The sequence below is a fragment of the Trichogramma pretiosum genome, unplaced genomic scaffold (genome assembly GCF_000599845.2).
Source record: "Trichogramma pretiosum strain Unisexual culture from Peru unplaced genomic scaffold, Tpre_2.0 scaffold12, whole genome shotgun sequence".
NCBI lineage: Eukaryota > Metazoa > Arthropoda > Insecta > Hymenoptera > Trichogrammatidae > Trichogramma > Trichogramma pretiosum.
Genome location: NW_019641690.1, coordinates 1638455 through 1655864, shown reverse-complemented (window position 1 = coordinate 1655864; position 17410 = coordinate 1638455). Strand labels below are relative to the sequence as shown.

General features: G+C 38.5%; 2 protein-coding genes across 7 annotated transcripts; both read left to right on the top strand.

Annotated features, from left to right (window-relative positions):
- Positions 1-740: 740 nt before the first annotated feature.
- LOC106655373 (serine/threonine-protein kinase SIK3-like) lies at positions 741-12521 on the top strand. Of its 6 annotated transcripts, none has more exons than XM_023461779.1 (13): positions 741-2450; positions 5450-5746; positions 5821-5991; positions 6073-6196; positions 6494-6903; positions 6989-7301; positions 7384-7523; positions 7599-7719; positions 8538-8669; positions 10293-10514; positions 10604-10809; positions 10928-10966; positions 11614-12521. In XM_023461779.1, the coding sequence occupies exons 1-13, from the start codon at positions 1977-1979 to the stop codon at positions 12244-12246; spliced, it is 3282 nt and encodes a 1093-aa protein (XP_023317547.1). In that variant the 5' UTR covers positions 741-1976; the 3' UTR covers positions 12247-12521. The 6 variants fall into 6 exon arrangements, with proteins under 6 accessions (XP_023317547.1, XP_023317546.1, XP_014231223.1 ...); XM_023461778.1 differs by having other exon boundaries at positions 741-2459; XM_014375737.2 differs by lacking the exon at positions 10928-10966.
- A 1594-nt stretch (positions 12522-14115) lies between these two features.
- LOC106655340 (dysbindin protein homolog) lies at positions 14116-17188 on the top strand. Its single transcript, XM_014375671.2, has 5 exons — positions 14116-15595; positions 15718-16010; positions 16094-16249; positions 16337-16477; positions 16549-17188. Exons 1-5 carry the CDS (start codon positions 15540-15542, stop codon positions 16641-16643), a joined length of 741 nt encoding a protein of 246 aa, XP_014231157.1. The 5' UTR covers positions 14116-15539; the 3' UTR covers positions 16644-17188.
- Positions 17189-17410: the final 222 nt, after the last annotated feature.

The window sequence follows — 17410 nt, the reverse complement described above, 5'->3', positions numbered from 1 at the left end:
CCAGGAAAAACGAATCTCGAAAATCCCATCGGAACGCGTGCCATCGAGTTTCGTAATAAACGTATTTTAGCACTGCAGAGAAGACAGTGGAGTTCGATCGAAGATTGTTCGGCGATTTAAAAAATATACACATTTATAAAAAAAAAACAACTCACCTAACGGAATTCGGTGGTAATTTGAATATTCTACACATTGTAGTCGCGTGATCGCATACATATACCTAGTTATCGCGCGCGGGGCTGGCCTTTTTGAAAGGCTCTCGTCGCTGTTTTTGTAATCGATTCGCCGACGTCGGCCGCGGCGGTGGCGTCATGTTAAAAAAACTGTAAAGATAAAGTTGAATAAAGAGAGTCGAGCGACTTTATCGGGACATACAACAATTTTAACACAAAAATGTTTGCATGGAATTATCAAAAAGCAACAGAAAAAAACAAACGAACAACTTGCAAACAGCGATCGAACTTTTTCAAATATATGTACATTTGAGAAAAGAAAAGAAAAAGAATAAAGAGAACGAGTTTCGATGTCTCGTCGCTGCCGACGTTCAAAACTTCGAACGCGACGACCGTTTCGAATTAACCGCCGCGCCGCGCATCGGCAGCAGCGCAGAAATTTTTGCAGAGCCTCCGCCGCGGCGCCTGACACTGACTGCTGCTGCTTGCTGAGTGCAGACTCCTTTTTGTAACGGAGTTGATTCACATTCGCCGCTCGCGCAAAATTTCAGTCATCGTTGGTGCGTCGCCGAGTGCTGACTGCTGAGAGCCGCTCCGCGCTGCATCGTCTCTCGCTCGCTCTCTGCGTGCTGTGTTTCCGCGTCTCTATAAAACACTGACTCTCGATATATTGTAACAATCTATATAGCTATATATGCATGCCGTGTAGCTTGTAACGTATTTTATCATCATGGATTTGTGTATCGTGCATGTGTGCGTGCCTCGCACTGCAGCAGGCAGCAGCAGCAGTAGCAGTAGCAGCAGTAGCAGCAGCTCCTCATCGAAATGAAAACTAGTTTGACACACTGCGAGAGCGGGGCTTAGTGTGCGCGACGACAAGAGAGCCTTGTGCACACACAGACACAGACGCACACACACACGCGCGTATTCTCACCTCGTATACGTATATATATAGAGGAGCTTGCCGTGTTTGTTACAGTGTGCAGGGAGGGTTAAGTTTTTGTGTATACAGCTGTGTATTACAAGGTGCCGAGATATATGTAATAGGCATTACATAGTTTTTTTTTTGCGCGCGCGCGGTGGTTGTGTTTGTTGTTGCTGTGCTGCTGCATTATCGTTCTCGATAAGAGGCAAACAAAATAAAAAAAAAGAAGAAAGAAGTGAAGGCGCGTGAGCAGTGTTGCTGTGCTGCCAGTGTCACAGAGAGCTGTCGTCGTCGTATCCGCTGCTGTGTGCTGATGTTGTGTCAACGTGTGTATAATCGTGGTGTGTGTGCAGTGTCGCTGTCTGTATACATGTGTGCTGCTACTACTGCTGCTGTTGTTGTTGTTGTACCGCGGCGCAGCGAGTAAATGAGTCTCTATACAGATGTATACAAGCAGTCGCGAGATGCGTACGACATAAATGTCACTGCGACGAATTTTGTCGACGAGTGCAGCAGCCGCGAGAAAGAAGAGGAAGCAGCATCAGCCGCCGAATCGGGCAGCTTCATCGTCATCGGCATAGCAACCACATCATCGTCATAGTCATCATCATCAGCGTCGTAACACGCTCACACACACGCAACGAGACGCACATAATATACAGATATATTGTTATTAAAAATAATCGCTCTCGCAAGGACCGACTCTCTTTTCTCTTGCATATAGAGCGCGATTGTTGCGGACGCGCGAGAGGGGTCACACGCACATACACGACAGCCGACAGCAATATTATAATAACATATACTTGTTGTCGTCGTGTATGTCGCGTCGCCAGATACAAAAGAAAGATATATAGAACAAAACAACGGAAAGATCGATCATGTCGTCGTTGGAGCAACAACAACACCTCCACTCGATGAGTGGGTCGTCGGACGAGGACGAATGGCTCGTGGACGAGCATCCGCAGCTCCAGCAACAACAACAACGACTCCACTCAGCGTACGAGGACATCATACTTCCACAACTGCAGGAGCAGCTGAACAGATTGTCACCCATCGGCCGCGAGACAGCGTCGGCTGCGGCGGCGGTAACGACGTGCTGCGACATCGCGACGGCGTGCGATCACATGTCGCCGACGACCGAAGCTGGCGCGTCGCCGGTTCAGGCCGCCGCCGCCGCCGCCGCTGCAGCTGCACCAGCCGCGGTGCCCGCCGTGCAGGTCTCGGGCGACGACAGCTCGAAGCACGAGGCCAACAAGGTCGTGAGGGTCGGCTATTACGCTCTCGGCGAGACGATCGGCAAGGGCAACTTCGCCATCGTCAGGAAGGCCACGCATATCGTCACGGGGTCGATGGTACCTGCAGTAATACCTCGTTCTTTTTGTTATTTGTTTTTTCATGCTTCTTCCTCCTCCTTCTCTTCTTCTTGTTCTGTCTTATCAACGCGCACCCATACACCACGCTTGCGATACAACATTATACACTCGGAGCGTTAATGGTCATTTTATCTCTGTCTCGCAAAAACGTGTGCGTGCGCGGGCGGACAACGCACACAGCACAGCGCAGCTCGGAGTGTCGAGTCTCGATCGAGTCGTATAAGCGCGCGCTCCGAAAATCCGAAACGATAATTTGGGTCTCGCGTTGTTTTTCTTGCTCGCGCTCTCTGGCAAACTCTCGGTCGTTCGTGTGCGCGTCTATAGCACTCTGCAGCAGAGCTTCTATATAATATTATAAAGTTGGTGTTGGTGCCTACATATATACACAGACGCGTGCTTCGGAGCATGCGAGAGCTTGTATACACGTACATATTCGATGTCGCTCGCTCGAGCACAGCAAAGAGAGCGAGAGAGTAAGAGAGAGAGAGAGAGAGAGAGAGAGAGAGAGAGAGAGACGCGACGACGAACGACCTTCGCGTATCAGTGTGTGTAAACCTGTCTCGGTGTTTCGAACTCTCTTGCAATATATAGCATACCGTATATACCGTGTAGTGTATTATATGCCTGCCTGCGCGTATAAACGCGCTCGCTATAATACACGCCGACCGAGAGTTCTATATAATGCGCCTTTCGGAGCAGCAGCAGTCATCGCGAGCACGCGTATCTCTAGTGCATGTGCGTGTATTTATGCGTGCAAAAGAGCGAGACAGAGACAGCGCAGAGACGTGTGCAGAGAGAAAGAGATAGAGAAAAACACGATCGCCGATTTTTTTTCTCTCTCTCTCTCTCTCCTTTTTTTTTCGTTTTCTTTTTTAAACTTTGCGTTTCGCGACTCCTTTATTAGCCGTGCACTGCGCTCTCTGCTGCTTAACGCGTACCTATACTCGCGTTCGCGCACGTGATAATGCCGTCGATGATGCTCTGGTATACAAGACTCAGAGTCTTGTATCATTGCAATACATAATATATAATCAAATGTAAAGCTTGCTTTGCCGACGACTCTTTTTTTTATTTTTCTATCAATATACGAGAACACGCGCGTGCACGTGCACCCACAGTCTGACACAAAGCTCCGAATTGTCATTTCGACGCGGCCCTAGCATAAATAGCCGATTGCGCCGAGTTTAAAGAGCGCACGCGACGATCGTCATATCTATATACGAATGTCAAAATTCGATTTCTCTCTCGTCGCAAAACGGATGCGGATGATACCGAAACGCCGAGGAGATTAAACAATGAGAGAGAGAGAGAGAGAGAGAGAGGAGAGAAAGTATACGAGTCGCTCTTTCGCGTGATGCTGCTGCTATGACGTCGATGACGATTACGATCATCACGTGGGTGCACGTTTGTTGCAATGTGTTCATCTCTCCGGAGAGAACAACCTCCAGCAACCTACAGCAGCCACAACATTTATATACATGTGTGTGTGTGCGTTACATGCACACACCAACGAAACGGATAAGTGCGATAACGCGCTTGTACACATGGACACTCGCTTAAACACGACGCGCGTGTACATGTGCGAATCGCTTCGTCTATATGATGATACATGGGCAAATCGCCGGATACTACGTTCGCGCGGCTCTCTCGCTCTCTCGGCACATTTGGCGCATGATATTTTGCCGTAGTATATATGCACTCACGCGTATATTGTGCACATGCACACACTGTTCGAGTCCGCGTGCGTGCGTGTGTAGGATTGTGTGCGCGCGTCGCCGCCACCGCAGCCGCGTGCTGACGTAAACAGCCATCGACTACTCTCTTTCTCTCTCTCATACACACACACACACACACACACACACAGTCACTCTATATACATGCGCGAGTGTATTATTGAAGCTTTGAAGCTGAGCAACGAATGACGTTTAAAGGGCTGATGCTCTCTCGTTCGCGCGTTCGCTCTCGAGCTACTCGTTCGCTTACTTATGTATGCGATGCCAGTCCGTATACACATATACCGTCCGTATCAGCACAAGTGGGGAGATATATTCCGCTGTTTTTTTAGCTTTCCTCGTGTATATGTATGCTGTATTATCGGATGAAAGTGTAAAAATCTTTACGACTCCGAATGGCAAAGAGGAGGAGAGCTTTTCTGACGCGCAGCACAGAGAGAGAACTGCGAGAAAGATGATGATTGACAATTTGATTTGTATATATGCGCGTCGATGCAAAATGCGAAAAATTTCTTCTCCTCGCTCGTATATACGCATACCTATACTTACTTCTTTTTTTATCGCGCGAAACCGGGGAGGCTCGATGAAGAGACGGCTGATGATTTTCGCGAGATTCGAAAGAGCCGCGATGACTAACTCGATCTATTATTTTACGATAAACGCGGCGCGCGCGATTCTTTACGAGGGCATTTGTTTGTTGAATAAACAGAGTTGTTCGGCTTAAAAACTCGCGTGGAAAATTCAAAGCGATCCTAGATCGTAATTTTTCCGTCGCGGGCGCGTGCTTTCGAATCGAGATCGCCTCGTTTTCGAAAAACAACATACACGTATTCGTCTGTAAGTCGAGCGAATTGTGTGTATAAGCTTACAAAAATGTTAATCCAGAATGTTGTACGAAAGGTGGATAGGCGCGTACTGATGCATTTTTTAAGCCTCAAATTTCTATACACACTGCTCTGTTCTATAAATTCTACTAAAAACTATACTATATGCTTTTAATCGAAAGAAATATACTTGCAAATATTTTATTCGTGCTTGACGTCACAAATTCTTAAAATCAAAATCTCGCTGTCGACGTATTTTTATCCCAACCATCGATTATTCACCGATAGCCGGTTGAAATATTTTCAATAATTTTTAATAAATATTTTGATTTTTTTGAATATGTTGCTTCAAGCCTTTTGTTATTGTTTTAAAAACCCGCCTTTCATAATAACCAAATCTACTCCATTAATTTTAAAATAGGTGGCAATCAAAATAATTGACAAAACGAAACTGTCCGAGGAAAACTTGGCGAAAATATTTCGCGAAGTTAGTATTATGAAGAGGCTAAATCACAAGCATGTCATTAAACTGTATCAAGTGATGGAAACCGAGAAAATGATTTATCTCGTCACGGAGTATGCGGAGGGAGGAGAAATCTTCGACTATTTAGTTAAGAACGGTAGATTGAAAGAAAACGAAGCTCGGCGTATTTTTTGCCAAATAGTTCAGGCCGTATTATATTTGCACAAAAACGGCTTCGTGCATCGAGATATTAAGGTGAAAAATAAACTTTAAACTTGTGCAAAGACAAAATTTTTCCATATTTTATAACAAACCTTTCCCCATCGCAGGCCGAAAATCTTCTGCTCGATAAAAAGGGAAATATGAAAATAGCAGATTTTGGATTCAGTAATGAGTATCAGCCAGGAGTGGCTTTACGGACGTGGTGCGGTTCTCCGCCTTACGCAGCACCTGAGATTTTTAATGGGACAGAATACGATGGACCAATGACTGATATTTGGGTACATAGAAATATGATAAAAAATTCCTTTTTCATTTGTTATAATTTTTTAATGAAAAATAACGGAAAATTTATTTTTTAGAGTTTGGGAGTTGTATTATATGTACTAGTTTGTGGGGCTTTACCTTTTGATGGTGCTACTATGCAGCTTTTACGAAAGGCTGTCTGTTCAGGGAAATACAGAGTACCTTATTTCATGAGTGAATGTAAGTATAATAACAAACAGTTACATATTGAGTCTCTTGTTTTTAAATTCATATTACTATCTCACATGTGTTATGATACTGTTGATATTAGAGGCACTAGTGATTATAGAAACAAGTAATTTTTGATAAGACTTAAATCACTCGCAAGTGGTATAACATATAACGTCAAGCAAAAATATGTTTTCAGAAACACAATTCTGTTAAATACTTGGCTAATGTTTTTTTAAAAACTTCGCCTCACAAATTATAATTTAATTCTTTCATCTATTGTATTCTAATGTATTTCTTTATTTTTAGCTTGTGAACGATTAATAAGAAATATGCTCATGGTTGATCCATCGCGGAGATTGTCTTTGCGTCAGATATTGGAACATCCTTGGATGGGAGAAATGGGCCGTGAAGTTTTAAGACAAGAAGCCCTAAATCAATTGAAGGAACCACCCTTAGATCCACCTCCTCCAAACAAGACTGTCCTTCGAGCGATGTCAAAGTTACCAGACGTTACGGATGAGATGATAATAAGATCGGTCAATAGCAAGGCTTTCGACCACTTGGCCGCCATCTATGCCTTATTGCTTCGCCAATTCACCGAAGTTTCGAAAAAGAAGAAAGCTGGCAAGGAGGAGAAGAAGGCTGAGGAGGAGAACGAGGAGATATATAGACCCTACACTTATTGCACAAAAGATGATCCTCGACAATGGGAGAGTGTACGTTTTTTTATTTTTAAAATGATATACATTTATTTTTATTCTTGCAATTGACTACATTACTTTTCTTTTTAACGATAATTAGTTCGGAGACGCAGACGTTCACGAAATCGAGGAGAGAAATGCGCTAACTCCACGATTTTATACTGGACCCTATCTGGCTACTCGTCGTCACACAGTTGGACCTGGCAATACGGGTCACAATCTGGACAACGTAGCGATTGCATCCGGTTACTCTTTCACGCCGGAGGCCAATGCTTCTTCACAGTTACAGAAAAATTTAGTGCCTCAAACGAATTTGGCCCTGAATATGCCTTTGGTGCAGAATCAACCGCCTCAAAATTTCCAAATCAAGGATCAGCATCTGTTAAAACCACCGTCTTTCATGCAAGGAGGCAGTGAGTATTTTATTATTATTATTATTATTTTTTTTTTCATTACAAAACCGGACAGAAACTTGAAATCGCTATGACATTCCAGTAAATTCGTTCGGACGAAGAGCTTCGGATGGAGGAGCGAATCTACACATTCTCTATCAAGCACAGCATGGCAGCGTTACCAGTAATAACGAAGAAATCGGAAATTGGAGTCAGCCAGGCAGTCGAGAACATCTCCAGCCTGTACGTAATAAATTTCATTTTCAAAGCAATGCCTATATACAATGTGACGCGTTGTAATCATAAGCCATTCTTTAGCCCGGCAGTCCTCAATTCGGTAATGGTTCAAATGGCGATAGCAGTGCGACAAGTACACCGAGCAGTGGGAGCGATCGTCGTCAGCGTCGCACTGGACTTTCAACGGTCATGCAAAGGCCAGGTAAAACGTTTTATTCCTTAATAGTTCCTTATTAGACTTAGATTACTTTTGGCATCATTAAATCAGTAGAGCAATGTATGTATATCGAACAATTTTTTTGCGTGTATGCTACACATTTGAGTTTTACATAAAAAGTCAACGTCCACGGACTTTTTCTTTAAACGTTTTTATTGATTTTACACGATATACATTGATTCATTTTTTACATTGAATATCTCACAGAACATGAATTATCAAGATATTCTTTTTGTAAAAAAAGAACTGATACACTGTAAATTGATAAACCATATGCATTGGTTCACTTTTCTTTCATCACTTGAATGTTAAAAACACAAACTGACCAAGTCATTTAACAATCAACCTTTTCATGCATTTTATTATGTGTAAAAAATATTCATGTTATTTTCGTTCATAAAAACATCATGTGTTTTTCACTTAGCAGTGTATTAATTCTTTATTGGTTGTGGTCGGGATATGGTTTCAGATCTATATTTACAGTACCTAATGTTCAAGGGATCTGTCAATTATATCCAGTCCAAATATATGTTTTATAGTTTTATTATTATAATTTTTCGTTTATTTTGCTAAATGAAAATTTTTCTTTCTTCCTTTTTTTTCACCCGCTCCTTCCGTTCGCTTTGCATGCAAATTCTGTAAATGCCCAAAAAAAAAAAACAAATCTGACAAAATTCGTTCTAAATGTACTTGACGTCGCAAACATCAATACGAACACACTTTTTACACGTTCACCCACTGGCAAATATCCTTGTCACAATATCCCCCCGAAAATTCTTGTGCCGCCTATGCATGCTATGTAGTTTTGAATCCTGAGGTGATCGTCGAGGTGGAAAAGAGGATGAACAGGCGTTATTTGCCGAGTCAGTTGATGAACGCTGGATGTTCTACGCTGCCTCAGTTTCGCAAACCAATCGGTCATCCAGGCATCACCGGTAAATTATCCTTTTTATGATTTTTTATTATTTTTCTCTGGCTTGTTATAATTGTTTTTTCTTATTTTTTTGTTTCGTTACGTTTTCAACACCTTGCTCACATCGTTTTTATCATCCCCCTGATTTGTCGTGTTTGTCGTTTGCATTTATTTATAAATCCACAGTGTGGCTTTCATTACTTATTGATGGAATGTGTTATGAGCTAGTTGATATGTACATTGTGCTTTTGTAAATTAAGGTGAAAGTTTTCGTATGTATACGTTTGCTCAATAATTGGAGTGCAATTATTACCGCGCCGATCGCGCATATACAGGAGTGTGCCGTCGTTGCTGCTGCTGCCATGCTGATACTCGCTGTTTTGCTGCTACTATACTGCTGCTGCGGCGTAACCTGTCATTAGACGGCGGATAGACGGCGCATTTTCTATCTTTTTTAAGCAAAGCGGAGAAAGCGTTAGAATGGGTGCATTTTTACCTTCTCCAAAAATAACACCGAACATTTCATTAAATTTAGAATAAAAACGAAAGTTATTTCCTAAAATAACTTTTACCGCGCTCGAGAAAAATAAAATCGAAAGTCTCTCTCTCTCCTTGCATTCGGTCGCATGCATCACGAGACTCGCGAAACCCTGCGTTCAATATAATATACAAAAGCGCATCCAAAAAGTTCGCCCGACGTAATTGCCGCGACGATACATAACGTTATATGAACGCACGTGCTCGTGACGCCATCGCCTTGTGGTTCTCTCCCTCTGACGTTTCGAGTGGCACAATGCGCGCCCGTGACGTCAGGTTGATTATCGAATTTTTTTTCGCATCTTGTATACAGTAGCAATCTTTACATACCTGCTTGAAGTACGTGTATAATATTTCACTGCGAAAACATTATTTGACGGGTACTGTTAGCGAATCGCGCCAATTTCTCTGAAGTAATGCGCAATAAATTTCGACGAGTACATTAACTCGACGTGCGCACACACCATGTAATGTACGCAAGCTTTCAATCGCCTACCGTGTGAGTTAACGGAAAATAACAAAAAATAGGATATAAAAAATGTTTTACAGGTATACGCTTCTCCATTACACGCGACAATACAATATATGTGATTGGCATTTGAGAAAAATGTTTGAACAATGTCTCTCTCGATCTGTGTGTCTGTGTATGTGTGTGACTAATCGTCCAACTATTATTCAATCGCGCGAGCGATGTATGTATAATAGTCAGCGTGCAGACGATTTGCAGTCACAACATCGATTATTTGTTATTATTTTTTTTTGTTTCGCGTTTTTTTTCCGTATCGGTTATCGGGCTCTCTCTCTCTCTCTCTCTCTCTCTCGCTGCGTGCCGTGCACATTTCAACGCTTCTTCGTATTTTATACATGGTAAAAATTATCGATGCGATATACACACCGATACACAGCCACGCGATTGATGTCAAGAGAGTTTTTCTCAGATAGTCGATCGCATTTACGATATACTATGATACTTCTCTCGTAATTTTTCCATGCGTATGCCGCCACTTGAAATTCTGATAAGGAAATTCGTAAATAATAAAAAAATTGTGTTTTCTTTTCTTTTCCTTCAATTTTTTTTTCATTTTTTTTTCTTCCGAAAACAATTCAGGTGGTCAACGGGACTCGTTCAAGGAGCCGTCGAGCCATCAGCTGGCCCAAGTGGAGCGTTACTCACCGGTGCGTAGAGCATCCGAAGGCTCGTCAGGAATTCAGACGCCCGGCATACAGGCGCTTCAGCAGGAGGTTCAACAATTGCAGAAACTCAACTCGCCCTCGCACAGCATACCTAACTCGCCCGTGCACGAGCGTAACGTCGCCGACATTACTCATGGTAAGATTTTTCAGCGTATTCGATTGACGTCGATCGACATTACGTTCATTAGCTTACTCAATTCTTTAAAATTATTTCTCAATTGTCAGGTTTGAGTGGGTTAACGACGGCGCCCGTGCAGGGCAGCATAATGCAGGGCACGCCTGCCCAACACACGCCGAACTCCGCGCAGCCTCTGGATCTCAGTCCGATGCGACATCATCGATCGCCGACGACGACCCCGGTCAATTATTCACCCAGCAACAGCCCTGCCCTGGACATGATTCAGGAAGAACATCCTGGCGATGTTTTAAGGGTGAATATGAATTACGTCGCATGTTGTGGATTGTATGATAAAACAATTTTTTAATCTCTGTTTTTCAAACGATACTCTTTTTTTCCTTCTCTTGCGTGTTGCTGGGACGATTTTTCAGTCTCTCTTTTCTCGCGCGACTAAGTTACGGCTCTTGGTGGTAAATTTTATGTATCTCAATTATGCAGTAGCGGAAGTAACTTACACACGAGCTTGATTTCAATCTTATTTTTCGCTCCATAATACGTATACAATCGCATTACATTTCACGCAACTGTCGTCGTAGTCGTTGGTGTTACTGTCATTTTTGTCGATGTATTCGATGTTGTTGTTGTTGTTGTTGTTGTTGTTGATGTCGTGTATGTAGGCACGATACGTAACTTATTTTTTTTTTTTTTCTTTAATCTACTTCGACTCCGATTCATCATGCCTTCATTGATTAGAGAAATGAGTCGACGGCGCGCAACGAGCGGCACAACTTAATCGGGAGAAAGAGATAGCTCGTACACTCTTGTGTTTGTGCTTGTACTGCGCGTGCACGTACACCATGCGAGTATGCGATCGATCATTTAATACTCGACGATATACGTTATGGTTCGCGTACAATTTTAACGCGCACCGTCGATGCAAAAGTAGCTCGTTATCATTGTCGAAAAATTCATTTTTCATTGCGGCTTGACGTCGAGTAGGATTCTGCATATTTCGACATGCTTATTTTGTTGAGAATATACTTATGAAGTCTATACTAAGCCATCTGTTTCTATACCTTTTCGTTGGCTTGAGAACTGTCTGTAATATTCAAAATAGGTCCCGATATTTATGCCACAGAATCCACCACCACAAATTCACGTCACCGATGTTCTTGGTGAACAAGTGACCCTGATCGGTAGTCCGGGTAGTCCATCGTCGTCCGGTGACAGCTCCGAGATTCAGCCGTTTCTGCATCCAGGGCAGCAGCAAAAGTGTCCAAGCCCCCAACACCAGCAGCAGCTTCAATTATCATCGCCGACGCAGAATCTTTATACGAGTCCCATGCCGCATTTCGTCATAACCGAACCCAACGAGATGGCACCGTCGATTATGCGCGGAACCGGCCGAAAAAGCCAACTACCACAGCAACAGCAACAAGTTCTGAGCTCTTCACCGATGTTGACCGAAGTCGAAGTGGCACTGTCCGACGATGCGAGTCGATTGAATACCGAAGATATTCTCGGTCGCCTCAAGAGCATCATCGACGCGCGTGGCATTATATCCTCGAGTCAAGAGCTTGGAGAGGACAGAAGACTGAACTTGGAGTATCCCGGTGGCGTGCAGATCGAGCTTCGAGTATGCAAGAGCCAGAACAGAGATACCAAGGGTATAAAGATGCGGCGCATCAGCGGCGATCACTTGCAATATAGTCAATTTTGTCAACAGTTACTGTCGTGTATCAGTGTCTGACGCCGTTTGATCCTGCTGCTACTGCTAGTAAGCCTCTTCCACACAATCATAATTAAGATTTTGACCAATCTGATAATTACCGAATATTTCTTGGAGATTATAGATTAATAAGAAAGAAAGAAACACAAAAAGCTCGCGTGATTTAAACTAATGTGCTTTTACAAAACGTTCGAATTTTTACGAAAGAGTACGTATTTCACTACAAGCATATATTTCAAACCGACAACTTTAAAAATGATTTTTAAAGCATCGAGTGTGCGTATGTACACGCAAGTTCAGACGTATGTCACGTGAGGCCGACAATATCGCAATATCATTAATGTAAGCGCAGAATATCCTAGTTAGCTAATATTAACCAGACGATGGAAGACTCTTTAACGATACGCAAGGCTCCGTGACATACATGTAAAAAATTATCGTTGTATTTTGATATTAAGCTTTGGGCTTCATTTTTATTTTATTTGAGTCTTGCAACGTTTTTGAAAAATTTCCTTCAGAGAATGCTGAAATGTTTCTTTTTATTGTAACACTGTATGCTAGGATGCTGACAAACTGAAATTTGGGCTGAAACTCAGGCTACTTCTTTTGAAATCAGCCGCTGAATAGAGTAATACATTCGATTTGTAGAGTTTACAGATTAGTTTAGAAACATAACATGCCTTAACGTCGCGAAAGAAATATTGTTATTGTATCGATGGTTGTCAAATCTATGGTTAAGTTTTTTCTACACTCAACCAAAGAATGTTTATATTCATTTAATTATTCTCGCTTAAATAATTCAAGTTCTGGTCATTTTCATGTCCTTTGGAAAATAAGAATAATACTTTTGCTATCTTATTTTACTACTTTGAATTCTACATTCCATTAGAGCCAAAAATTGATATGAGTAGCACAATTATTATCTTATATCATTATTAGGTGCGCATAGTAATAATGAAATCCTAAATATCATAGTCTCTATTTTCATACTTGATTAGTTATTTTTGGCCCCTACTAAAATTCTGTTTGTAGTAAACCCATAAGTACTTTCTAAAGTTGAGCTTAAAAATAAAAAATAACGTTTAATGTCATAAAAATTCAAATTTCCACGATTGAAAAGTAATATTTTTTTGTTTCCGTTAATAATTAAAAGTCAAAGGTGACTTTGTAATAACTAATTTGAAGGAATTATTTTTTCTTACCATAAGTAGTAGACTCTTGTTATTTAGTTTTACATGGAGTATCTTTTATTTTGATCTCCTTTAGTTATTGATATGCTTCACTCTAGTATTATCAATGACTTTTTTTATGACTTTAAAATTTCTTTTATTAGAGTCTTTTACCTGAGCAAAATGCAATATTTTTTAAAGAATGTGTGCAACAAAGACTGTAAATAATAATTCTTATTATTGTAATTTTTGAATTTGAGAAAGTTTATACTAATTTTATTATGAGTTGCTAAAAACGAATTATCGGCAAAAGTCAATTATAGATCCCAATGTAAAAACTTTTAGTCGAATTTTAATGTGCTTTTAATTATTTATAATATGGAAAGATTAGCTACAATTCGTATAAATAAGTTTGAATGATTTGCGATGTGATATGATTTATGTACACACTGTGTTCATACGAATATATGTATTTTAGCATATCATAACATAAATAATGTGGGAAAAATCATTCCTTTTTTTACCTACTAAATGTACACAAAGTACATTTTATAATAAATACAGTCTTATTGGAATGAAATGTCTTTACTCAATCACATAGTAAAATTGTTTTAACTTTTAAGTTCAAATATATATTTAAATTAGTTTGGGGGGAATTTGTTTATTTGAAGTTTCAAAACTCGATAAATATTTCAATGTATCAAAAAGTTATATTTTTATTAAGACAAAAAAAATGTGCGTAAAAAATTGACTGCATTCGAAAAATGTAAATGATTATTATTTCAATATAATATTCATCTTTAGTTATATCATCTCCTACTTTAGTTGCTTTTTGTTAATGTTAAATGATCAATTGAATTTTTATAGTAGAAAATCATTAATTCATTATCACTTGCCTTTGTAAATAGTAAATGCAGCTTGTAAATATTGAATGTGATAATTTGTTATGGATTAGTTTATAAGAGTGCATTGCAAGTACCGAGATTAAGAAGTGACTTTGAAGTATAATGTTGTGACTTAGCTGTCGGAATTCAAATTAACTACTGTTCCATTAAAAGTTATGTTGAATTTTATTAAATTGATTCAATTTCGTGCACATTGCAAATACTATTCAAATAGTTTATAGAGAGATAAAAATTGTAAACAGTCAAGATTATTCGTAGTCAAATGTAAGTGCTGGGCACAGTTAGCTTGTACATTAAAGTTAGTAACTTTATAATTTTGACAAGGACTGTAACTACATTTTTTATGTGACCTGATGGAAAACATGAATAGACGTTGAACATAAACAATGCCATTAATAAAAATATATCAGATGTATGCTACGTTATAAGGCACATGTTGTAAGCTATGATTAAATACTGTGCTGGGGTAGTTTTTTAAATTGTATAATACACTAAAATAAGATGAGTCAACAGCTATTTTATCTGTTTGGATAAAGAAAATTGCACATTTACATATTCTATCGTATCACACTGTACATAGTAGTAAATACACTTGTACACATACGAATTTTACAAAAAAAAAAAAAAAACGTAAATTGTTGTATTGTAAGAGAGGTGATATAATGATGAAAAGCCATTTCTGTAATATATAAAATATGGAAATTATTGAAATTCAAAATATTGCGATAAGTATAGAGTAAAGATAGTATTTTCTGCTGTCAATTTTCAAGTAAGACTGTGATTTTTAAATAATGTTAATTATAACTAAAAAAACCCGTTATTATTACACCAAGCGACAACAGGAGAAAATAAATAAAATGAATCGAAATAAACAAAGTTTTTTTATAGTCAATTTCTTGAATCCACTCTTATATACTCTTAAAAAATTAATGAAAATGCTTTTAGTAATTTAAGGAACCAGGAAACAATTTTTAACAAATAGTTTTTATTGATAATTTTTTCCTACCGCAATGATTTAATTTGAATTCTTTATTCTCTCGCTTGTGTCGTTGCAAACTGCACTAGGCGCGATTTTAGAATAACCTGCTAAACCAGTGTTGACAGATAAACACGCAGGTCGCAGACTGAAGTTATTATATTGGAATAACAAAAGTTCTTTGTATTTTATTTTATTTTAATATGAAAAATTATAGAAAATAAATCTTATTTTTTACCAAAAAATTGATAAAAACCTAACAAAATGTTCGGAAGTATTCGAGATAAGTTTCAATCGATTCAAGAAGGTCTTTCTGCAAGGTAAATATTTTTATTTAACTAACAACCGAAACTGATAGGTATCAATTTTTTTCACTATTATGAAAAAATTCAAATAGAATTTTAAAAAGAACAAAGTAAAATCATTTTGTACATAATTTCAGTATTCGGGGAATGACACTTGCAGAGGCCTCAATGAAACCTAAAAAGTTTGTTAATACACGAAATGTAAATTATGATGCTGGGGCTGATGTTTTACATCACTTTCAAATGGAATGGAACAATATGCATGAATTAGCAGAAGAAAATGCCCAGAAAGCTCAAGAAGCAGATGCCTTGATAGCAACTATTCATGAAAAAATAGAATTGCAGTGGAACAGTATCGCTATACTCAATAACACTTTGTCATCTATTCCAAAAATAAATAGTGATATTCAAGCATTAATGGACCAAATAGGTAATTTATTTATTTTTAAAAGCATCATAGACAAAGGCATTATATGTTGTTTTATTTATCTTTGCAATGATATTTATTAACAGGTACCTTACAAGAAATGTTTGAAGAAGTGGAAAATGCTATTTTTGAAGTAGAAGACCTTCAGGAAATTTTAGATTTACAGAGCAGTCAGTTAGATCATAGATTTCAATTAGCCCTTTACAAAGAAAAAAAGTTAGCAGAACTCAAAAATATACGAGGTAAGAAATATTAATTATAAATTTTTATTTATAGGTTTATTTGTATCTGTTACGATGATAGAACTAATTTAAATTTATTTTTTTTAGAAAAATATGCAAATGAACATTTAGAAAAAGTTTCAAGGCACGAAAGAGCTCAGGAAAAGTTATTGAGAGAAAGACAAAATACTTTTGACGAAGCATTCAGAGAAGAAATTAAAGAGTACAAAAAAACTGGTTCAGTTCCAAGTAAGAATTGGTTTTATTTATTTGTTTAGCAATGATGAGAAACTATTTGAAAACTTGTTGTTCTATTCTAGAAACACCAACTACTTCTCACAAGGGACCAAGCTTGGAGGAAATTGTTATTGAAGCAGATTCAGCTGATTTTGATGAATTTTTAAAAGAAACATGAAAAGGAAAACATTCCCAAAAATTGTTAATAACAAATAAATCGATCCGGAAACTCTAATGTTGACAGGGTAACTGTGTAAGGAATGCTTTCATTGTGAAAAAAACGTCAAAGTTGATTAAATATTATGTTAAGACGTTAAAAAGTAATTGAGTGTGGTAGAGATTCAATATTTATGCAACTTCAAGTTTTTGGATAAAAACTGATTAAATCTTAGAATAGCTGCTAGCCTCGCACTCACTCAAAGTTGTTTCAGACTGTTGAAATATTTCATGAAGTAATTGATAGAATATAGAAGCTGGCCTTAAAAAATGTAAATAAGATAATTATGTATTTAACTACTATAGACTACAATAATATATTTTACGTAGGCCTTAAAAAATAAAATTGTATTATGAGGAACTTAGTAGTTTATATAATTGTAAAAGCTGCGCAAGAAAGACAAATGAATGTTACTAAAGGATATGCATTGAATTCATTGAATTCATATTTTTTGCCAATTTTTAATTCATTTATTATATGTTGATGAACTCAAAATATTTGCATTGTTATTCAAGCATAATTTATTTTATCACCATCAAAAGAATGAAGTTTGTATGGATTATTTTTGTATTAAAAACTGTTTTATATTAAAAATCAATTAATAATTATCTATCTCTCATCATTGAAGTTCAAGTAATATTAGTTTGTAGATTATAAAAATTTATTTTAATTCATTATTACAAGTATAATATTTCAAAAAGATTTCAAACTTTATACCTTCTAAAAGG